The sequence below is a fragment of the Xenopus laevis genome, chromosome 2S (assembly GCF_017654675.1).
Source record: "Xenopus laevis strain J_2021 chromosome 2S, Xenopus_laevis_v10.1, whole genome shotgun sequence".
In the NCBI taxonomy this organism is placed as follows: Eukaryota; Metazoa; Chordata; class Amphibia; order Anura; family Pipidae; genus Xenopus; species Xenopus laevis.
This window is the reverse complement of record NC_054374.1, coordinates 133,833,575-133,858,855: the sequence shown is the minus strand read 5'-3', so window position 1 is coordinate 133,858,855 and position 25,281 is coordinate 133,833,575. Positions and strand designations below refer to the sequence as shown.

General features: G+C 38.0%; 1 protein-coding gene across 3 annotated transcripts in view; it reads left to right on the top strand.

Annotated features, from left to right (window-relative positions):
- Positions 1 to 3,664: 3,664 nt before the first annotated feature.
- The window catches only part of slc11a2.S (solute carrier family 11 member 2 S homeolog), a 41,856-nt gene continuing 20,239 nt past the window's right edge, over positions 3,665 to 25,281 (top strand). Inside the window, exons 1-9 of one of the 3 annotated variants that reach the window (XM_041584445.1) lie at positions 3,665 to 3,818; positions 14,058 to 14,138; positions 17,041 to 17,162; positions 17,979 to 18,104; positions 19,760 to 19,879; positions 20,202 to 20,308; positions 21,071 to 21,141; positions 21,794 to 21,861; positions 22,714 to 22,869. In XM_041584445.1, coding sequence (XP_041440379.1) covers positions 14,108 to 14,138; positions 17,041 to 17,162; positions 17,979 to 18,104; positions 19,760 to 19,879; positions 20,202 to 20,308; positions 21,071 to 21,141; positions 21,794 to 21,861; positions 22,714 to 22,869 — 801 coding nt within the window. In that variant the 5' untranslated portion in view covers positions 3,665 to 3,818; positions 14,058 to 14,107. Of the gene's footprint in view, positions 3,819 to 14,057; positions 14,139 to 15,593; positions 15,738 to 17,037; positions 17,163 to 17,978; positions 18,105 to 19,759; positions 19,880 to 20,201; positions 20,309 to 21,070; positions 21,142 to 21,793; positions 21,862 to 22,713; positions 22,870 to 25,281 lie in introns of those variants that run through there. The other 2 variants (XM_041584444.1, XM_041584443.1) reach the window with 2 other exon arrangements.

Genomic DNA, 25,281 nt, shown 5'->3' with positions numbered 1-25,281 from the left:
AGTATTCTAAGTTCTGTATACTAGCAAATGATAATTCCTTATTCATTTTTGTGAGATACAGGGTAGGGCAGACTCTCTCAATGTTCACACAGAGTACCATAACACAAGTATGGCCATTAGGTTCTTCTTGTGTGAACATGTTCTCTGTACACATAATAATTATATAACTCGGATAATAGGTGTCATGCAGAGCCTACAAGAAGATTATAGACTATTAAAATAATAAAGGTTAATCCAAATACAAACAGTCCATTATGCCAGCCAAAATTAAAAAAAAAAAAAGAAAAGGGTTTCTTTATATGAAAAGTTCTTAAGTAAAAAACAAGAAAACAAGGAGTAACAGAGCCCATGAACAAATTATGCTAGCCAGCCTTACATAAGTTTTATCTCTATAAAATAAAATAGCCTTAAGAAAATCCCAATTGTAGAATAGTTATAGCAGTTCTTCAACAATAATCACCATTTTTTCCAATTTGCAAATAGTATATTGCTGTTGCTGCTCTGATTTTCACATGGGCTATTTTATGAAATACCAATGTTTATGTGACAGCCCTGAACATTCCCACTTAAGTTCTCAAACTGCTCCTTGCCTGTCAATTTTAAGGGCTCGCTAATAAGCACAAAACAATGGGCAAAGTGCAGTATTAAAATAGAAATCACTATTTTCTGTATGCAGGAGCAGTTTACCCCAGAATTCTGGGTCGGGCCCACCCGATTTTTTCCCGGTGTCCCTCCGACCCAGCGGCAACTTTATTGGAAGGAAGTGGTGAGACACCACGAAACGCGTCAAGCATGGGATACAAGTCACATACATATGAGTTGAATTTATGCTTTTAATTATACTCAATAAATGATTTTATCCAACATATTGTGTGCTCCGTATGAACTGTTGTATAAAAGCAGACATACTGTATTAGTGAAAAATGGTCAACATTACATAGGTAATTTTTTTGTGTACATTAATAATTTGAAAAGTTGGTTTTTATTGTCAGTATCACTTTAAAAATAGCAATATACATATTCTCATAAATCACTATAATATTTAAGTAATATTTTTCATGGAACAGAATGCTAACAATGCTTTTATGGATGTAGATCATAATGGGATAACATCACTAGTAGTAGACCCTGCATTAGTAAAGTATGGGCACGCCTGTTTGTTAGCTTGTTTACATAGTAATATACATAGTTACATAGTTAAGTTGGGTTGAAAAAAGACCAAAGGCCGGCCCATCAAGTTGACCCTCCGAATGAAACTCAGTGTCCATATATAAACACACACCAAACCTCCATACACTTACATAAACTACACATACCAATATCTATACTAAATATAGAAAATATACTATTATATTTTGCTTGTCCAAGAAACCATCCAAGTCACTCTTAAAGGCATTAAAGGGGTTGTTCACCTTTCAATTAACTTTTAGTATGACGTAGAGAGTGACATTCTGAGACAATTTGCAACTGGTTTTCATTTTTTTTTTGTGTTTTTTGAATTATTCAGCTTTTTGTTTAGCAACTCCAGTATACAATTTCAGTATACCTTACCCTAACAACCATTCATTGATTTGAATTAGAGACTACAATATCAATAGGAGAGGACCTGAATATAAATGTAGTAAAAAGTAGCAATAACAATACATTTGTAGCCTCGCAGATCATTTGTTATTTAGATGGGATGAGTGACCCCCATTTGAAAGCTGGAAAAAGTCAGAAGAAAAAGGAAAATAATTAAAACTATAAGAAATAAATAATGAAGGCTAATTACTTAGAATTTGCCATTCTATAACATACTAAAAGGACAACTCCTTTAACAGAATCAGCCACCACAACATCATCAGGCAGGGCAATCCACAAACTCACTGTGAAAAACCACCTACACTGCTTCACATGAAAGTTCTTTTTCTCCAGTCTGAAGGGGTGGCCTGAGGTGCAGTGATCCTCTTTATGGTAAAAAGGTAGGGTTGACACCTTTGCCGGTGGCTAAACCCGAACAAAGGGGTGGGACAGATAGCATTGGGGGTAGAGCAGTGATCTTGGGGTGGGCATGATGACATCAGAGGCAGGCACAATGATGTTGTGGAGTTATTACATCACTTATATGCAAATGGATGGATTTCTGTCCAGTTTTCACAATGTTTTAAATGGGACAGAAAATTTTGAACGGACAGCCTTTTGAAAAGCAGAGATGTCCAGTTGAAACCCACACGGCTGGAAACCCTACCTCTATCTATTGTGCCCGATGAGTAAGACCAATCCTTTAACTACAGGTATGGGATCTATTATACAGAAATCAGCTATCTAGCAAGCTCTGAAATACAACAATGCTCATTTAGAAAAACTATTTCTTATTTTTAATTGATTTGCTTATTTTGATTTCTTTAATAACAAGAAATGAACTGCACTTCATAATAACTAAACCATGTCAAGGTGAGTATATTGATATTTAATTGGTTTTCATTTGGCCAGATTAATGTTCGGGTTTCACAAGGCTGACAACCGAAAGTTGAGACCCGAGCAGTAGTGATGTTCGCGGGTGGCGGGTGCTGGTTGAGCTCTTTGCTTGCTCTTCCCGCACGTCACCGTCAAATGCTGGCTTCCGGGTTAGTCTTTTATAGATGCTGCTCCTGATCGGGGAAATCCCGATCCACACATCACTACCGAGCAGGCCTTAGAAAAACCAAACTATTTGGGTCAAAACCGAACAGGTGGCAACCCTATAAAAATGTTGCCTGCTATATGTCTATAATGTCCCCTAATGTACTTGTAAAGTGCAATCATGTCTCCTCAAGCGTGTTTTTTTCCAGGGAAAACAACCGCAACCCTGATAGTCTACCCTCATAATTTAAAGGTGGTCATAGATGTGCAGATTACCAGCAATATTGGACGAACCATTGGTCGGTACCCTTTCCCGACCTGCCACGAACCATTCAGATAAAATAAAGAAGCAAAGAGAACAAACCAGCCGATGTCCTGCCCGTCAAAAAATATGGCTGACAAATTCTTCTGGGAAGCTCACAGTGATATCGTCAGACAGGCAATACATGCAGAGATATTATCGTCAGCCGACAGAAATCCAAACGACTAAAAATGTCGGGACTTCCCACACATGATCCAAAAATCACACGAGCCGAGGATTGGTACGATCGGATCTTTGCGTCTATGGCCAGCTTTAATCTTCTATCCCTCTAACCAGTTTAGTTGCACTTAGTCTCTCCAGCTCATTTATATTTTGTTTTGGAGCCCTAAACTGCACAGCAAACTCTAGGTAAGGAAAACCCATGAAAATAATGTTCTTTTTGTATATAATGCCTTTGCTTTTCAGGAACCACATTAACACGTAGCCATTAATAAGACAGAGTTAATGTGGGTGAGACTGTGAGATCACGGCTGCTGCTCCAGTACAAATGAATGTTTGGGCTTCCATTACAAGTCAGCGCGCCAGTCACTTCACAGAGACACTCGCAGGAAATTTGCAAGGGCAAAACCCGTTACATTTTTACCGTAATTCTATTAATTTAGGCCATTATGTCCCTAATAATCTCACTATTTACTATAGAAAATGTATGCCTCATCCTCGTGTACAGGGCCAGCGTGGAACTGACTTCCATTTTGCTGACTCAACCCTGACAAAATTTAAAAAAAAACACACAGGGGGCGGAGCGAAGCTCAGCGTGGAACGCACAGCCACCTTGGAAATGCATGTGAGGCACTGAGTAAGGTTCCGGCTGGCGGCTGTTGTTGCCCTTTGAGAGGAGCCGTCCGTGAGAATTTGACATATGACCTGTGAAAGAGAAGGAGCCGTCTCGTGAGAGGTATGGGGTGGGTTGTTAAATAAGCAACAGACCTGTTTAGTAAGATGACTTTTGTTTATTAATAGAGGAATCATGTGACATTATATGCAAGAAGCTAAAGGACTTATTTCACATATGTTTACATTTTCTTTTGCTTGCCCTTTATTACTCAGAGCAGTGTGGCTTTCATGAATATATGTGTAAGCTTATGTTTTTTCACTTGTTGTTTAGAGTAGGAAATACACTCTCCTCTTTCCAAAGCTAATTCATGTTTTTAAAAAATATGTAATTTTTTGAAGCTTCATAATTATATATATATATATATATATATATATATCTCATATATATATATATATATATATATATACACAGACAATCGCATTGGTACAATGAAACAATGAGCCCTGTGTTGTCTCTAGAGGAAGAATGGCAGTCTACAGACTCCTGTTTTCTCAACCAGATCTGTTGGGTGATATTATAATAAAAGTCACAAAATTTGCACTAGGTCATGTAACACAGAAGCCAGATGTTTTGCTCTTAAACAGGTGACCAGCTAATTCTGCTTGCAAGTTGGTTGCTATGGGTTACAAGACCCGATGACCGTGGTGTAGCTACAGATGTAGCAGAGGGGGGCCTGGACTGTGGTGTCCGCTGTGTGGCTTGCGGGTTAAGCTGGGCATATACGCAAAGATATAGTCGTGCAAACTTTCAGACTGTGTGTGGATCGTCCCAACATTTTTCATACCATGGCGATCAGGCGTTTATTTGATCAGATGGGTTTAAAGATTTCTGTAAGCTAACGAAAACATTTTTTTGACTATTGAACGATATCAAAGGGTGACTGTGACTAGAACTTGTCAGACATAACTTTCGAACGATTGCTGTCATGGGCAGAAGATCTGAATGGTTAGTGACATGTGCAGTGGAAGCAGATCTTGGCCTTTGCTTCCAGGGAGTTTCTCCTTTAACTGACTCCTGATAAAAGTGATCATAGTGTGTGTGAATGTGATATGGACTTTACCCTGTGAGCTCCACTGGGGCAGAGACTCTTGTAAATTATGAAATATCTCTGAAGTGCAGTGTAAATGTGGCGGCATTATATAAATAAATGATATTTAGAGCCATATGCCTTCTTTTCACAAGTGGGAAATGCACAGAAAGTCATTATATTTTCAAAGCTTCTTTTGTCTAAAAATAACATTAACGTTGTATTATTTTTATAGCGCTAACACATTCATGCAGTGCTTTTCAGAGATTATTACTTACATCAATCCCTGCCTTAGTGCTCAATTCCCTCAGGAGCTAATGAACGTTTCTGTATGAGGAGGAGAAGGGAGTACCTGGAGAAAAGCCATGCAGACATAGAGGAAACATGCAATCTACTTGCAGATAGCACCAAGGCTAGAATCCAACTCCAGACCCAAGCTTTGCAAAGCAGAAGCACTGGACTTAACCACTATGGTGCCTCCTGACTAAGACAGTACTTTTTCTGAAACAAATCCATGTTGTTTCTATGAGTTATGCATAGGTAGATCCATGGATAGACTGGAAGCCATTTTTTCCTGGGATGTTCAGTTTCAACCTAAAAATTGGCCTTTAAGTTAGCAGCCTTTCCCCAGAATAGTACTTACATATTTATGTTGGTTAAAATGTCTGGCATGCAAGCACACTTTTCCTGTTATTTATAAGATGCTCCCCTGGGTTGTAACCCAGATAGCAATATTATGTGGAAATGCAGTGTACCAAGTACTGCCCTAACTGGAAGGTGCTGTGGTAGGAACTTTGTAAACAAGTTACTGTGACACCATTCACATCCCTTTGCTGAGCCAGTGTCCTTGCCAGGCACAAACATAATCTGCACAACTCAGAAAAACTATAGTGGCAGGGCCAGAACCTGTAGAGCAATTCACATCATGTCACCATTATAGCATTTACCCTAGGAGGGTCCTCCACACATGCAGGATTTGGACAGACCTGAAACAAGCGGGATGGCCACAGCAAAACACCATCAGAATGTGAGTGTGATGTACTGAAGCTGTGATGTGAAATAATATTACTCTGATTGTGACAAGACAGAGAATTACAGCGCAGGTTACATGTCTGAAAAGCTGCAACGTGTGCTCTGTGGTCTGGTGAAGGTGATTTGCTGTTACCCTTTCTTCCCTAGTTTCTATATAGGGCAAGTATCTAAACTGAACCATTGATCTGTCTGTGCTCACTCCTCAGTCTTTGGTAATACTTTCGGCTTTCCTGTTGCTGATCTGTTTGCTTGTGGTCACACATTTGCATTACAGTTCTGCACATTAACATTTCCTTCTCATTTATGCAATGCTGCTGTTACAAAAGTATCCAAGCCTTCTCTTTCTTCACAAGCTCACATTATGGGGTATACTTATCACAGAGTGAAGTTAGAGATCACCACAGTCCTCTAGCGTGCAATTTCACCACTCTCCATTCATTTCTTTGGGATTTTTAAAAGTTTTATCAGTTGGTGAAAGTTCATCCTTTGATAAATATGCCTTTCAAAATCCCATAGAAATTATTGGAGAGTGACGGAATTTCACTCTAGAGGACTGTGGCGATCTTTAATTCACTCTTTTATAAATATACCCCTTTGTCTTTGCCAGTCTACAGAGAGCATTTCTTATAAAGAATTCCTACTGCTCTTTTTTTTTTTTTTTTCTCTTATGAGCTCCCCCAATTTACAGGGGTGATCTGGTCTGCTTAGCAGTGGGCTTTCCTTGTTGGATTTGCCCTTCCATCTCTTCATACTATTAACATTGCTTCCTCGTTAAATTGCCAGTATTCATGTATTTTTATCCAGTTTTTTTTGTACTTAGCAACTGGTTATTCATTTATATTTTTATTGGCTTATAATTTTGCACACCTACCAAAAATGTTGAACGGGAATGTTGGGGGCCTAATAAGATGACTGATTTCTGTATTAGTTGGTTAAAAAATATAAAAATTCAAATCTGACCAGAATTTTAATTTGCCAGACTAGGACATTGCAGTAGCACCTATAGATTAACCACCCCTAGGACACGTGGAAGGACAGCTAATTAATGACTAGAAGAACAAGTACTTCCACTTCAATATCTCATTGTTCTTCATACAATTCCTGAGTCATGTGCATCTGATAGGTGCTTATTTTTTTCCGATTGCCATGTTCCATTCCAAGAAAAGAAAATTCCGACAAGTATGATTAATTTTCCATTTCTGTGATCTGTATATGTCTAAGTAAGCACCCATGGGACACAGAACAGCAGGGAAAGGGAGGAAGACCCAATGTCTCTTGTAGGGGGAATGCTGACCACAACTAGATTCTCCAACAACAACAATGTTTCTGAGCTTCTCATAGAACAAGGAAAAACCAATTCAGTAGACCCCATCTTGTACTTACCCGACTTTCCTGGAATTGGGTCTGCTTTTTTTTGTGGTCCCATCCAGGCAAGTGCTGTTTTTTTCCCCCGGCTTTACATTTTCCCAGAGAAACTTAAAATTGGGGTTCTACTGTATTTTTATTGATCTGAAAATATGAGACTACCATAGGTAGGACCTTAGGTTCCCAACATTAGCACTTACTCACTGGCTGCCTATATTGTACAGATCTCCTGGGTTCAAGGATGCAGCAGTTAGAGACCAGTTCAATGCTTATTGCTGGGAGAAGCAAGATTGAGGCACTGAGAATAACTGCTAAGACCCTTGTGGCGATATTTAGAAAGTGCCCAAACTTCCCACCTCCTACTGCCACTTTTTAGCCTGGAAATATTCACTGGACTGAAAAATGCCAGTACCGGTACTATACCTCCCAACATTTTGGAAATAGAAAGAGGGACAAAAATATTTGCCATGCTCTACGCGGTGGAATTTTTGACCATGCGAATTTTGGTCACACCCCTAATTACCGTGTTCATTTTACATAATTTGGCAGTTTATGAAAGTCTGAACAGATTTCTGTGGTTTTTATGTGTTATTACAATTTTGTTTATGAAGGTGAATTGCCCTTTAAGCTGCAAGTCACAGTTTCCCCAAGAGACCTGCTCTTAAATTGTTACAATCGTTTCTTTGTTTATCTTAAATTGTAACACATGAATCTAAGTGCACCTACCACATATTCTGGGCTCTCTGCCAAAAGCCAATTAAGTTAGAAATATTGTATCTTTTTCTGGCTGTTCAGTGCAGGAGATCAAAGATAAAGTTGGGACATTTCAGTAACAATATGGGACTGCGGGTTGAGCTGTCAAAATTGGGACTGTCTGCAAAAAACGGGACAGTTGGGAGGTATGTGGTACATCTTTGGTGTCCCCTTTTGGGTCTATAGGAACAGAGGTTACGTACACTTAAAAGAGCTACGTGTGCCATGAGCCTGAGGCTGGTGACACTAAAGAATCAGGATATTTGTTCTGACACTGTATATACTGTAGTTTATGTAAGTAAAAACTACATTCTCCTTGGATGTGTCACCATTGTTTGTTTTTTTATCACACGGCTGAGAGATCTTTTTATTGGGTAAACACAAACCATGTTACTGACATAAAGTTAAAAATTTCCGTAGTCATGGATATATATTTGCGACATTAATGCTAATAGCACATCATGTGTTTTCTCCGCAGGCAGACAAAAAGGCATGTTGTGCCAAAGGCTTTAAGATATACTTTCAGCTTTATAATTACAACCCAGCTATGGTTTTGGCTAGGGTTTTTGGTTCTCCACATTATCCTCTTTTCCAGAAAACTCGTGGATTCCACATGTCAGCACTATGTAAATGAAGAATAACAGTATCTGTAGCCATGAGACAGTTATAATTATTTCTTAGACAGAGTAATCCTGTTACTTGAACAGCTTCACCCTTTGTCCATGTTTTAGTCATTTCTAAGTGCATCGTTCTTGGTATGTTAATCTAACAGAAAACTTGTAGTTTTTGTAACGAATGTTGTGTGTTGGTGAAAGATAAAATGTTATTTATCAGTAGGTGTAACCATTATGCCATTTACTGTTACTGCCTCGCTGCAGGAATACATAAGTGCATCAGTGAACACATCCATGCACAGTTCCACCCAGTATGGGGCTAAATGCATTGGGCAGTAAATGGGGGCTTTTGCCTTGTGGTGTAGGAAAGTTAGGAATGGTGACTAATAATGGAACAGGCAGACATGTAAGTGACTTTATATGAGCCTTGTGTGTGCAAAGACAGCAAGGGTGACATAGATGACTGCACTAATTACAGTATCTAGACAATTTAGTTACATAGTAAGTTAGGTTGAAAAAAGACACACGTCCATTCAACCTTCTAAGTCTATAACCTGCCTAACTGCCAGTTGATCCAGAGGAAGACAAAAAAAATACCCCATTTGATGCCTCTCCAATTTGCCTCAGAGGGGGAAATTATCCTTCCTGACTCCAAAATGGAAATCAGACTAGTCCCTGGATCAACTTGTACTATGAGCTATCTCCCATTACCCTGTATTCACTCACTTGCTAAAAAGCCATCCAACCCCTTCTTAAAGCTATCTAATGTATCAGCCTGTACAACTGATTCGGGGAAAGAATTCCACATCTTCACAGCTCTCATTGTAAAATCCGAATATTTAGACGGAACCGCTTTCTTCTATTCGGAATGGGTGACCTCATGTCAGCTGGTAAATAAGAGTTTCTTTAGACTGCCAGATACTAAAGGGTGGGTGGAATTAGTTGGGTAGGATTATAAAATTGTAGAGGGATAGTGACACATTCAGATTTTAACAGGAACATGTCACTTTACCTGCATATCTTCACATTCTCACCTGCGGATGAACCATGTCCTAGCCCAGTATCTTATTTAACCTATATCCATAGTACATTCCCATGATGGGGATTGGCAGGCTGCCATACATGTTCACAGCATCATACAAATATTTGTTCTATATGCCTGCTTATGGCCAAACACCTTAAACAGAACATTATGGCTATAGAGGGATTTTTGTATCTGAGGAAACGCACATTAGTGATGTGCGGGTCAGGGTTTTCCTGACCCGCAACAGACCGTAACCAGCCCTGCTTCAGCCCCCGCCCGCGCTTCCGGGGTCCTTTTATAGCCCTGCCCACCAAAAGGGGCAGGGCGAGCAGACGCGTAACCGGAAGTCGGCATTTGAAGGTGGGAGATCTACTCGTTTGATGACTGCCAAATGAGTGGATCTCTCTGTGTATAGCCACCTTAAGTTTATCTTTTCATACAGTACCTTATTGTACTGAATTAAAATAGAGAGTGAAGCAGCGTTGAATTAAAATAGAGAGTGAAGCAACGTTGAATTAAAATAGAGAGTGAAGCAGCGTTGAATTAAAATAGAGAGTGAAGCAGCGTTGAAATAAAATAGAGAGTAAAGCAGCGTTGAATTAAAATAGAGAGTGAAGCAGCGTTGAATTAAAATAGAGTGAAGCAGCGTTGAAGTAAAATAGAGAGAGAAGCAGCGTTGAAGTTAAATAGAGAGAGAAGCAGTGTTGAATTAAAATAGAGAGTGAAGCAGTATTTAATTAAAATAGAGAGTGAAGCAGTGTTGAATTAAAATTGAGAGTGAAGCAGCGTTGAATTAAAATAGAGAGTGAAGCAGCGTTGAAATAAAATAGAGAGTGAAGCAGTGTGGAATTAAAGTAGAGAGTGAAGCAGTGTTGAATTAAAATAGAGAGTGAAGCAGCGTTGAATTAAAATAGAGAGTGAAGCAGTGTTGAATTAAAATAGAGAGTGAAGCAGTGTTGAATTAAAATAGAGAGTGAAGCAGTGTTGAATTAAAATAGAGAGTGAAGCAGTGTTGAATTAAAATAGAGAGTGAATCAGTGTTGAATTAAAATAGAGAGTGAAGCAGTGTTGAATTAAAATAGAGAGTGAAGCAGCGTTGAATTAAAATAGAGAGTGAAGCAGTGTTGAATTAAAATAGAGAGTGAAGCAGTGTTGAATTAAAATAGAGAGTGAAGCAGTGTTGAATTAAAATAGAGAGTGAAGCAGTGTTGAATTAAAATAGAGAGTGAATCAGTGTTGAATTAAAATAGAGAGTGAAGCAGCGTTGAATTAAAATAGAGAGTGAAGCAGCGTTGAATTAAAATAGAGAGTGAAGCAGCGTTGAATTAAAATAGAGAGTGAAGCAGTGTTGAATTAAAATAGAGAGTGAAGCAGCGTTGAAATAAAATAGAGAGTGAAGCAGTGTTGAATTAAAATAGAGAGTGAAGCAGTGTGGAATTAAAATAGAGAGTGAAGCAGCGTTGAATTAAAATAGAGAGTGAATCAGTGTTGAAGGCCAGGAGTGGATACCTGACATAGTTGAAATACCAGTAAGATTCACTGTACAGATGGCTATAGCTCCAATTAAGCAGTCGGCTTACTTTTAGTTATTTAAATATTAGCTGAACTTAAGATATCTGAAAATATATTACAGTATTTGCATTTTTCTTAGGAAATGAGTGAGCTGAGCAAAGTAAATCTCCATGGTACCGTTTTGTATAGCAGGAACTACTCTTGGTCTCCTTGTTATAAAACATGGCAGAATGTTATTGTGTAAGAGCATAAAGTTACAGTTCCAGATTTAGTATGAGGCCTGAGATACATATACTCCACCCATACTGGGTCATCCACGGACAGTCACTTATCATGCAACTGAATCTTCCCTAGAATTCCTGACATTGAGCAACTACAGGAAAATGTCATTTAAGTTTTGGATTTTAATGTATGCATTGTTTTGAGATGTAAATATATGAAGATGGTATATCTTTAAAGGAGAAGGAAAGCTACCAAGGCAGTTTATTGCCAATAGCTTAGCCACAATAGAGCAAGCTATAACACTATATTTATTCTGCAGAATGCTTTACCATACCTGAGTAAAACGGCTCTAGAAGCTCTCCGTGTTTGTTTAGGATAGCAGCTGCCATATTAGCTTGCTGTGACATCACTTCCTGCCTGAGACTCTCCCTGCTCGCTCTGAGCTCAGTTTACAGCATTGAGGGGAGGATATATATATATATATACTATACTGGTCTCAGAGGCAGACAGTTGCTCCTTTGTTGCACAAGTAGCCTTAAAATTATTTTGTCATTGCTCGTTGATCTCAGTTGAGCTATATAAGAATAGAACACTTGTACAATCTGGCAACACTATCATCAGGAAATTGATATGAAGAACATGATAATATGGTCACCTGCCTGACTCTTCTCTCATTCATCTCTAGGTGCTTCCTCCATCCCATTGCTAGATAAAGTACATGAGCCTTCTTCTCCTGATTTCTATGCAATGCACCAAGACTACTTTTAATAGAGTTTTCTTGTTGACTCCATATTACAGTGAAACATAAGGGGGGAGGGGGGGGTAAAGCTTACAGAAATGCTGCCTTATTATAAGTCCTGGGGGGTGATCGAATTAAAGGAACAGTAACACCAAAAAATTAAAATGCTTTAAAGTAATGAAAATATAAAGTACTGTTGCACTGCACTGGTGAATCAGGTGTGTTTGCTTCAGAAACACTACTATAGTTTATATAAACAAGCTGCTGTGTAGCCATGGGGGCAGCCATTCGAAGGAGAAAAGGCACAGGAGACTCAGTAAATAACAGAGAAGATCTGTAGTATACAATGGGATTCTTCAGAACTTATCTGTTATCTACTGTGTACCCTGTGCTTGAATGGCTGCCCCTATGGCTACACAGCAGTTTGTTTATATGAGCTACAGTTGTCTTTCTGAAGCAAACAGATTGGTTTTACCAGTGCATGGCACCAGTACATAATATTGTCATTTCATTAAAACACTTTCATTTTTTGATGTTACTGTTCCTTTAACAATATTGAGCAATAGGGTCGCAGTGTTTAAAGGGGAAAACTGCTCTTTGCACAAAGTACATTTAATTCTTAAGCAAATTTAGAATATATATGTAATCAAACATTTTCAGTAGTTTTACAGTAATTTGTAAATGTAATTAGCTCTTAAAGTAACACCAAAAAATGTAAGTGTTTTAAAGTAATGAAAATATCATGTACTTTTGTCCTGCACTGGTAAAATTGACCTGTTTGCTTCAGAAACACTACTATAGTTCATGTAAACAAGCTGCTGTGGAGCAATGGCGGAAATTGAAAAACGGTTATATGGCACAGGTTAAATAGTGGATAACAGATAACACCATTATGTTCTACAGTGCTTATCTGCTATCTGCTGTGTAACCTGAGCCTTTTCTCCTTTGAATAGCTGCCCCCATTGCTACACAGTATCTTATTTATGTAAACAATAATAGTGTTTCTTAAGCAAACACAGCAGTTTTACCAGTGCAGGGCAACACTGCATTATATTTTCATTACTTTAAAACCCTTTTATTTTTTTACGTTACTGTTCCTTTTAAGGCAGTTTATTTATATTGTCTACACATCTGGTTGTGACAGCTGTAACAGTGTAACAGAAGCCTCCAGATTAACAGACCAGGAGAAGAGCTGGCTTTTGCAACTCTGAACGCTAATCAGGGATCACAGAAATGGACAAACAAATACTGTTTAGTTACATTTACAAATAATTACAAATAAATACTGTTTTAGTTACATTTACAAATAACTTTCAAACCACTTGATTACACTGGGTTGATTCATGTAACAGCTTTGGTAAATCTGTACAGGCCTGAATACTTGGGCACTGGGGCTTTCCGGATAACGGATCTTTCCATAATTTGGATCTTCAAATCTTAAATCTGATAGAAACAGTGCTACGCAATATGTTGGCGCTATATAAATACATGTTAATAATGATAGAAAATCATGTAAAGATTAAATAAACCCAATAGGCTGGCTTTGCTTCCAATAAGGATTAATTATATCTTAGGTTGGATCAAGTACAAGGTACTGTTTTATTATTACAGGGAAAAAGGAAATCATTTTACAAATCTGGATTATTTGATTATAATGGGGTCTATGGGAGCTTTCTGGATAACGGGTTTCCTGATGAAGAATCCCATACCTGTACTAAACTGTTTCTGGATTTTCCACTGCATTAAAAACCATCATAGGTTTTGCTGTGAATAAAAACTATATGTTTACTATCAGACATATTAATATTCTGCTGCGTTGAATGCTATTTTGAGTATCAGTAGCACATATCTAAATACATGTAGTCATGAAAGCATTGTATTGCATGCATTCAGGGAGCATTTGTGTAACCAGTTGTTTTTTTTTTTTTTAAAGGAAAATATGGCTGTACTGTGCAATGAATAGAATGTCTGTACTGTGTAACCATAATATAATATATATTTTTTTTTTTAGTTCATGTGGTCTAAACCAAAGATCGTCAGTTGCCTGTGACACCTACAATCATGTCAGACCCGAATTACCAGCAATTAGATGGTAAGCAGCTGCACTAAAACCTTACGTCAAGCACTTATACCTTTATTAAGTTTAAATGGGGTCCCATTTGGCTTTCACCATCCCCAGTGCACCAAACAAATCATTATGAAGTTTCATGATCTAAGCCCTTAATCTGTATTTTTCCAAGTCACACCTGGCTTTATCCTCATACTCATGAGACCATTATTTGCACCTTTCCTCCTAATCAACAAGGAGTTGACCTTATTTTGGAGCATTTGAAGTAGGGAGAATGGATGGAAGCTCATTGGGAGAGAGGGGTATGGCTGAGCTGCTGCAGTTTTGGAAGCTACAAGCAAGGACTAAGTGTGGCGTAGGTGAGTATTTTTATGAGCATGGGTGCAGAGCTTCCAGCAGCAAAATTACTTTTGAGGATGAGCCTGTGTTGGGGAAGGGCTACATGACAACAGAATATTGCCTTTACTATCCCCAGCTCTTGGATATATCTATTTGCTACTGCTTTGCAACTGGGTTGTCCTGTATGAACACTGCAAAGGCAGCACTAGTTGGTTTGAACTAGAGTCCTGCGCGGGTCCATTTTTTGGAACCCGTACCCGAAATCTGCAACCCGCATTCTTACCCGATTGGACCCGCTACCCGACCCGTAAGTACCTTATCCTCAACCCGAGAATCAGGAAGTGCTGTCATTGTAAACCGAAAGTGACATCATCGGAAGTAGGTGTGATCAGAAGAAAGGAGTAAAAATCGCTATTGAGAAGAACCGCCGACCCACGTCTATACCCACACCTGGAACTTCTACCCGCAGGTTTTTGCGGGTAACCCGCAGGTACCCGACCTGCTGCAGGACTCTAGTTTGAACCTTTGATCTTCCTCCTTCTTTTAAAAAAACAATTCTAATAGAGTACGGTACTATACAGTATGTATGTGTTTGTACCGAATGTGCATAGATAACAGACCAAAACACACCTCATAATTAGCAAATACACTTGTGATTTTTTTTTTGTATAATCACTGTGTCCTTAACTATAACGATCTAAAATCTATGCTGGTCTTTTCATATTTCAATATTCATTCATAGTTTGCTTGTGTTTGTAGTAAACCTACGGAAAGCGTTTACCCAGAGTTCAGAGGAAAAACATGTAAAATGCTGTGTATAACATCAGGTCAGCAGAATTCTTAACTTTCTGCTGACAAAAGCCTTGTAGGCCACATGCCACAGCGTTTAGTGAGGCAAGACAAGCAAACAGGCTTTAAAATTCTGTCTGAGAAAAGCTATTTTACCACAAAAATTGCACAAACCATGTGCTTAGAACTGACACAGCACTATCCATAATGTCTTAGTCAGATGATATGTGACACAGCATTTTAGCTGTAATACTGCATTCAGTTCTTCTGCATCTATATTTATGTATAGCTTGCTTGTGCTGAATCTCATGACAAGGGAAGTAACTCACATTAGACCTTCACTGATCTTGCACTTGTGAGACTACAAGTTGGTGGTGCACGTGAGATAGACATTCTAAAGGCATTAGCATTGTCAGTGAGGCCTTATTTGTAATTTCAAGTGGTAGAAAGAGCTTCCAATGTACACAGAGAAGAGTGTTTCCCCCTGGGAGGGAGGTAAGTACTGTAGAACTCCCATTTTACATTACATTACTCAGGGTGCCAGAAAAATAGTGTCAAATCAGGGAAATGTATTTTGCATTATATATTGAGGGAAAACATAATATCAGGGGATATAAATTGAGGTTTCACTGTATTAGAGTACTTCTTTGATATGCCTTTGTACAGAGAACTGAACAGTCCTACCCTCTGTCAGTTGGGAAAAGCAGAATCCTGTTGTATCTTTTTCCAAAATGTAAATTTGAAGTTTAACATTCTCTCACCTGTCTCTGATGTTTCAGTCTGGCAGCTCAGTAATCCAGGTGCATATTCTGAACTGCTACAATTTGCTCCATTCATTAATACATTTCTCAGCAGCATTTGTGGGAATATTCGCAACTTTTGTATCATTATAACAGCTGCCTTTAAAATCTACTGCTGCCTTTAATGAAACTCAGGGATTCTGATCAGCAAGGTCAAAGATAAAAAATATATCAATGAAAACTCTGTAATTGTTCTAAATGGATATATTTCGTTGATACATTTTTTTTTTTATCAATTTAGAACAGTTACAGAGTCTGCGACCCCCCATCCCCGAGCTGTTTCAAGAAAGACTTAGAAGGTGAAAATGAAACTTTAAAGGGGACCTGTCTAAAAAGTTCCAAACCTCATTTTAAGGTGTTAGTCGAGGAAAATAAACTTCACTTTCATTACTTAAATCTTTAAATCTTATTTTTTTAGTCTTGGGATTCACAATCACAGCAAGCAGGCAGGTGCCATTTTGTGGACACTGTTATTAAAGGAGAATTCAACCTGTAATAAAAAAAACCCTCCCCCCTACCCTGGGTAGACCCCCCTCCCTCCTCCCCCCAGCCTACCTGCCCCCCCCCCCCCGGGCAAATGCCCCTAATTTTTTACTCATCCCTCCCTGCAGATTCTGGCCTCGGAGTTCACGGGCGCCATTAATTTGAAAATGGCTTTTATTGCACAGATTTCTATGTCTAGGTGACAGGTCCACTTTAAACGTCAATATTAGAAAAACGGTCACAAATAGAAAGTAGTTGAAAAAGAATTTATTTCTGGTGAACAATTTGAAACCAACTGAACTGAAAAAAGTGTTGGAAGGTGAACAACCCCTTTGAATATCTGCTGCATACACGTTCCCTTTATTTCCTTATTGTTTTTACTCTAATCCTTATATAGTACCTTATATTGTATCCTGTTCCCTGAGTATATATGCAGCATTGTATCCATATGTTCACAGTGCTTTACACTATGTTAGAAGCCACATTCATATACTTTGTATTTTTCCCCTTAGAAGATCTGCCAGGTGAGAGACGTCCCAAACATAATGTCAGTGATGATAGCCCTGAGCCAATGGTGGAAGCAGAGCCATTTACCACCTATTTTGATGAGAAGATACCAATTCCGGAGGATGAAACGGTATGTTTACTAAGGAAGTATAGAAGACCATAAACTCTTGAGGCAAGGATAAAGTGATGGCATGTATTATTTTTTTTAAACATACAGGTATGGGATCTGTTATCCGGAAATCCATTATCCAGAAAGCTCCAAATTATGGAAAGGCTGTCTCCCATAGACTCCATTTTATCCAAATAATCCATTTTTTAGAAATAATTTCCTTTTTCTCTGTAATAATAAAACAGTAGCTTGTACATGATTCCAACTAAGATATAATGATATTATTGGAAGCAAAACCAGCCTATAATGTTTACATGATTTTCTAGTAGATTTAAGGTATGAAGATCCAAATTACGGAAAGATCCCTTATCCGGAAAAACCCCAGGTCACAAGCATTCTGGATAACAGGTCCCATACCTGTATAACTATAAATACCAAACAAGGGGGAACTATTTAAATAGTCTTTATTTTCACTGACAATGGTACAGGTCAGCATTTAACCTGTAGCTTTAATAAAGCTACAGTATTCTCAGAGCTTTAGTACTGTATATGTTTGATATCACTTTAGCCTTACCATGAGGTCTGTAGTGTCCAACTGTTGAGGGTTGCAGATTGTTGGGAGACTAAGAGGAGTTGCTTACCCTGATCTTTCTTAGAAGTAACACAGAAATGTATTTTAGAACATTCATTAAGCATTCATAAAGCTATCTGTGTAATATAGGAGACATATTTTAATAGCAGTTATTTTAATGTGCCAATACCTAAAAATGCTGAATATATAATTATCATTCCATTGTATTAAAATGTGTGATTGTTGTTTTTTTTAATTTTCCACAGCACTCATGGTTCAGCTTCCGGAAACTCTGGGCCTTCACTGGCCCAGGCTTTCTCATGAGCATAGCGTATCTGGATCCAGGAAATATAGAATCGGATCTGCAGTCTGGATCAGTGGCAGGATTTAAGGTTAGTATTTCTTTGTTTATAGGGACATATTTAGATAAGAAAATAACCTGAGTACAGCGTTCTGCTGCTCCAGTATTCAGACAATATCGAGGTTCTTAGTTTGGTATTGTCCATTTTGGGCTAGTGATTTCATGTCAGTGCAGTGGAGTCTGCTCGTGACTTAACTCTGCTACATATAATAACTCTGTTACTGTTCTTCGTTTTATTATCGCTGCAGGGATAACATAGCGCATTTTTTATTTTTTAAAAGGGGTTTTTACCTTCCAAAAACTTTTTTCAGTTCAGTTTTGTTTTTTTTGTTTTTTTAGAAATAAAGACATTTTTTTCAGTTGCAGTTAATTTTTTACTGTTTTTCCAAAATTGAAGTATAAAATGTAATGTTGCTGGTCTCTGGTGTTTCAGTTTAGCAGCTTAGAAATCTGGAAGCAAATTGTTAACTATTACAATTTTCTACAATAGTTGATATTTTTCTCAGCAGCATCTGTTAGAATATGTCAAACTATTGTATCAATTCTATCAGCTGCTTTTAAAAGAGAACTAAACCCTAAAAATAAATATGGCTAAAAATGCCATTTTTTACATCCCGAACTTCTTGCAACAGCCTAAATTTTCAGCATCTCAATAGCAGCAATGATCCAGGACTTCAAACTTGTCACTGGGGATCACCATCTTGGAAAGTGTCTGTGACACTCACATTCTCAGTGGGCTCTGAGCAGCTGTTGAGAAGCTAAGTTTAGGGGTCGTTGCAAATTATCAAGCAGAATATGAGGTTGGCCTGTAATATAAGCTGATGCTACAGGGCTGATTATTAAATTCTGATACTAGTTGCACTGGTTTCTGTGCTGCCATGTAGAAATTATCTGTATTAATTACTAATCGGTCTTATATTGTGACATTTCTATTCTATATGTACTGTATATTGTGAGTGGGTCCTTAAGCTCAGTAAGTGACAGCAGCACAGAGCATGTGCAGTAAATCAACAGAAAAGAAGAGGAGGAGCTACTGGGGCATCTTTAGAGACACAGATCTTTGCTGCTAAAGGTCTGTGGTTGCCCTGGGCTGGTACAGAAGCCCAAAACATAATGTACAACATTTCTAGCTACTTCTTTAATAAGGCTTTAGTTCTCCTTTAATGAAGCTCAGGGATTATGCTCAGCAGGACCAAAGATAAGAAATGTATCTTTACAGTGGTACTGTAATAATCTTTCATGCATAAATATGCTAGAATTTAAAATCTATGGGTTTATTTATCAAAAATCTAATTTGTGAGATTTTAGAGTTTTTTTTTCTACTTCACAATTTAAAAAAATGTCGAATGTCTGTTTATTTATTAAAAAATCAGAAATAAAAACCTCACTTGAATATTTTCGTGAAAAAAAACAGAAGAATTTGAAGTTTACAAGCTCAAGAATCTCCTTGAAAAAAATCTTAAATAAATAAAATAGTTTGAATCTTGCGTAGGACGACTCCCATTGACTTCTACCTGAACCCATAAGCTTTGAGATGCTGAAGTTTTACATTCAAGTTTTTTCGCTTCATAAATAGCAAACATTGGAGTTTATGAAAATACAATTTGGATTTGTGAGGTTTTTGTGCAAAAAAACTCAAAATCGAAAATTTATAAATCACCCCCTTAATGCTTATGTTTCCTTCAGCTATTGTGGGTTCTCTTGACGGCAACCATCATTGGTCTTCTACTACAGCGATTAGCAGCCAGGCTGGGAGTGGTGACAGGCCTTCATTTAGCTGAAATGTGCAACAGACAATATCCAAAGGTAAGTTAAAGATCACTGCCTCCCCCACACAGGTCTCTCTTTTAACAGGAGCACATTTTCTACAAATTGAAGCTCCCATTGGTGATACCCCTTGTTCTCCACAGACTGCAGTGCCTAGTTATACACAAGACATTTTATTGCTAATTATTTTGTGTTGCCCATAAGACATTTTATAACCAACCTATTCATAAAATCTTGATTGATAAATTGGTGTAGAATTTTTTTTTTTTATTCTGTGTTTTTTTTTTGTTAAATATATATGCTTTATAATTGGCTGAATCAGCTGCACTGAAGCATAACTTTGAACTGACTCCTCTCCTAGGTGCCCCGCATTATTCTGTGGCTCATGGTAGAGTTGGCCATCATTGGATCTGATATGCAGGAAGTCATAGGCTCTGCTATTGCCTTAAATCTGTTGTCTGCTGGAGTGTAAGTACTTTATGATTTTTGTTGCTTTTGTGATCTTTTTTTTTATTATGATCTTTTTAGAAATGACTTTACAAACTTTAACTTGTGTGTGTGTGTGTGAGACAACTGTTAAACCTTTCTCTCAAAATTGGTTATGAGCCTGTTATGCATCATGTTTTAATTGGTATTTTCTGTTGCACATAGGAGTTGTGCATTGATAAAGGGGATCTTAAAGGGGAACTCTCATGAAAATGGAAATTTAATATACTCTTCATCATACTGAAATAAGAAGCTTTCTAAATATAGTCAATTAAAAATTCTGTACTGTTTCTGAAATAATCAAGTTCATCTTCACTATTCCTTTCTCAGCATCTGTTTCTCTTCATTCTGTCTTCATGCAGCAGTTGGGTGTCAGATATTCATTGACAGTTCGATCCAATCTATCTTATGGGGGGCTTCCTTTCCTAGAAGATACTGTAAATTAAAATTTACTCAAATAACTGATTCCAGTACAAAAAAATCTAAAAAAAAAAACCCTGCCTTTTGCACAAATCCTGCATGTAGAGAGACATGATGAGAAACTTAATTGTGGACTAAAGGGCTCACAGAACAGATGCAAATCACCCAGTCCAAAATGCCATGTTTACTGTTATGCTAAGGTAAAAGACAGCATGTTTCCATATCAAAAGTGATCCATTACTAACAGTCTTTGTGTCAGTTATTTCCTTTTACTTAGAATATGTACTTTGATCTTTTATTTTGATCTTTATTTTCTCTTTATAGAATACCGTTATGGGGAGGAGTGTTGATAACAATTATTGATACGTTTTTCTTCCTTTTCCTGGACAAGTACGGTAAGAAGGAATCTGTTCTATTTGCAGATTTCATTTAAGAGAAACAAAGCATATATTTATGAAAGGGTGAATTGGGAAATGGATGTTTTCATTTGGGAAAATTTCTGTTCATAATTTTCTCCCAGTTACTTATAAACACATAGAGGTTTTCTTGTTACTGTATATCTTGTAGCGATAGCAGTGATGGAATATAGGATACACATTTGTAATGTAACATAGTAAATTAGGTTAAAAAAAGACACATGTCCATCAAGTTCAACCTTTTAACTTTTTTTAACCTGTCTAACTGCCAGTTTAGGGTCTTTATACACCAGTAGAGTATGCCATTTAATATCAGTATAAAATATAAGCATGATATTTAACGTTTTTTTTAACAAATCTTGTTAAAGCAGAAAAGTTTTTAGTGAGATATCTCTAGTGGACACTTGAATCATGGTCTGACTGGCCCACTAGTATAATGGGAAAAATCCTGTTGGGCCCAGTTCTTGCCAGGCCATGGCCACCCCTGCTAACTGCCTGTTACCTGGCACCAGTCCTGAAACTCCTACACCTCCTGCATTCACTGGTTTTATCATATTCAGGAAAAAGTGCAGCAACTTATCATCATGGGTTGTGAAGCAACCATTTCACGCAATATTCCATTATCTTGCAGGTCTGCGGAAACTGGAAGCATTTTTTGGGTTCCTTATTACAATTATGGCAGTTACATTCGGTTATGAGGTACGCCATTTGTATTTTTTTATAAGAGATTTGTACTGAACAGCTCAGGGTCAAAAATATTGTACGGGAAAAATACATTCTGTAATATTTCCCAATTTAGGTGTAAATCCTTCCGAGCTAGGTTAGGTTATATTTAAATTGTATGTAATGGTGGACAGAGATGATGACTGCAGTATCTGTCAATATATTTAGGGTCATACTATATCACACTGCAATTTTATTGCTACAGCCATGTTTGTGGTCCTTAGGGTAAGGTCACACGGGGAGATTTAGTCACATGGCGACTAATCGCCTCTTCTTCTGAAAAAATGCCAGCAGGATGGCAGGAAGTTTCCTCACAAGGAAACTTCGGGCGACTTTGGAAAACAAAGCGCCGTGAGTGCCATCCCGCTGGTGATTTTTCATTATAGCCAGCGGGAAGGCATGGGAAAGCAATTTGGGGAGATTGTCGCCCAGAAGAAGAGGCGATTAGTCACAGGCGACTGAATCTCCCCGTGTGACCTTACCCTTAGAGGTGGGACATATAATAGTCTTATCTCAGATATGCTCAGAGTCTCAAATTCTAAATGTTGCTAATAGTAGTTTTTATGTTTGGCTTTTATTTGCCTATTTATTCCGTTTCATAACTCAGGTGATGTAAACCCAAAAAATTACATTATGCTTACTATAAGCAACTTTTCGAAGTTGGTTTTAATGTGTTTGGTAAGAAAAAAATGTAGCTTAATGTAACTCTCCTTCATTACCATTTAAGATCACTTTATGTTTTATGCAGCTCATGAATGCACCTCTCATTATTCCAAGTGTTCATGCCTACGGTTGTGAAATCAACAAGTTTTCTTATCTTTCTTTCAGTATGTCCGAGTTAGTCCTAACCAAGGGGAGCTTCTTAAAGGCATGTTCTTTCCGTACTGTAAAGGCTGTGGGTCCCCTCAGCTGGAGCAGGCTGTGGGCATTGTGGGAGCTGTAATCATGCCACACAACATGTATCTGCATTCGGCTTTGGTTAAGGTAAAAGTAAAAGTGCATTTCTTCTGTATTTACACAGTAAAAAAATCCAGGAAATAAGACACTGCTTGCCTGTATGGGACAGCGAAAAGATGTTGTCAATTTTGGGAAATGTAATATATGGGTACATAAAGGTTTTTTCAAGTTTTTAAAGAGGGCTAGTGCCCTGAAATGTTGGCTGGTTTGTTGGCACAATAAACACTTTACAATATTCAGAGGGCCCCAGCATGTTATATAGAAGTCATGGTTTTTCCTATATATGTATTGATATAGGTATGGTGAGATTTGTAAATGATAGTTGAAGGTGCATTATATATTAACCCCCTCCATTCAACATGCATGCAATAAGTAGGGCTTCTGCTGAACATAGTTTTTCCTGTTGTTTTAATCACAAACTGTCCGGGTTTTTGTTATTTATGAGCTAAACAGGGCAAACAAGGAAATTGTTTATGATGAACAGATAATCTCCCTGTGTAATGGACTTTGTCTAACAAAACAGTTTCAGCAAAGGAGCAATGGAGTTGGTTGTTCTAATTATCTACCTCGCAAGGACCAGACATGGAGTAGCTGCAGTATCCTTGTTTGCCCTGCTTAGCTCAAGGAATAACACAACATTGATTTTTTTTTTTTTAATAAAACAGATTTTTTGGGGGGAATTTAACAAATGCAGAAACTATTTTCAGCACAAGCCCTATTCATTGCACTCATGTTGATCAATATTGCGCCTTTAAGAAGAGCCTAGAAACTGGTGCTAAATTATTCACACGATTCAGCTCAGTCTCCCCATACCCTTATAGACATTTTTTCATGCATAGGAGTAGTCAAAGAATTATTCATCTTGTAGCTACTGTGCATTTTAATTTGGGATATTCTGAAATACACTTACTTTGCAAATGCTACGATGTGGACTGCAAAAACGTTTTTCAGTAGATTCCATTCCAATAGATTTTTGTAGCAGCAGCAGCAGCGTTTGAGCAGAAGCTGGTAAGCTAAAAGTAGATAAAATAACCTAGTTAAACAAATGAAACAAAATGTATTATATTTGGTCATGTATTTAAAAAAATTATCTAAACATTTCTGTGTGTGGCAAAAGTAAATGAATTGATGTTCACTTACTTTCCCTCAGTTTTCAGTGTGATCTCCTGCACAACGGCTTGGAGGAATTTTAGCCCATTCCCCATACAGAACAGCTTGAGCTCTTGGATATTGGTGTGTTTCCTCACATGAACTGCTCACTTTAGGTCTCTTTACAACATTTCAGTTGGATTATGGCCATTCCAGAACATTCACTTTATTTTTCCTTAGCCATTCATGGACAAATGTCTTAACATTTTTCTTTAGAATTCTCTGGTATAGTTCAGAACATTCAGAACCAGAACACTCCCACCACCATGAACATCATAGATGAGATAAGTTTCTTATGTTGGAATGTAGTATTTTTCTTTCTCCAAATGTAACACTCCACATTTAAGCCAAAAAGTTCTGTTTTGGCTTCAACCATCCACAAAACATTCTTCCGGTATCCTTCTGGTTTGTTCACATGAGCTTTAGCAAACTCTAGATCAGGGATCCCCAACCTTTTGAACATGTCAGCAACATAGAGAAGTTAAAGGAGTTGAGGAGCAACGCTAGCATGAAAAATGTTCCTGGGGTGCTAAGTAAGTGCTGTGCTTGGCCATTTGGTAGCTCCTATGTGGATTGTCAACCTACATTGAGGCTCTGTTTGGCAGTGCACATGGTTTTTATGCAAATAAAACTTGCCTCCAAGCCTGGAATTCAAAAATAAGCTCCTGCTTTGAGGCCACTGAGAGCAACATCCAAGGGGTTGGAGAGCAACATGTTGCTCACGAGCTACTGGTTGGGGATCACTGCTCTAGATGGTCAGCAATATTTTTTGAGGAGAGCAGTGGCTTTCTACTTGCTATCCTGCCATACACACAATTGCTTTTTAGTGATCGCCTGAGGGTCAACATGTGCCGATGTGAGACAGGCCTACAGTTGCTTAACATTGACCCTGGGTTCCTTTGTAACTTCTGGACTATTAGCCAGCTTGCAGTTGTAGTTATCTTTGATGGTCGACCACTAGGGAATTTAACCCGTTTCGTTTCGCCAAAAATTTGCCACCGGAGAAATGTCGCCGACGCCCATTAAAGTCTATGGGTGTCAAAAATATTTTGCCGCATGCCGAAGTTTTTTTTGTCGCACGTCTTTTTTTTTTCTTCTTAGACGCACGCCGCCATACTAAACAAGGAAAAAAAATTCGCCCATCCCTATCGCCCACTACTGGGTAGGGTAACAATGGTCTTGAATTTCCTCCATTTGTACACAATCTGTCTGACTGCTGATTATTGAAGTCCAAACTCTTTAGAGTCTTGTAACCATTTCCAGCTTTATGGGTATCACCAACTCTGAGGT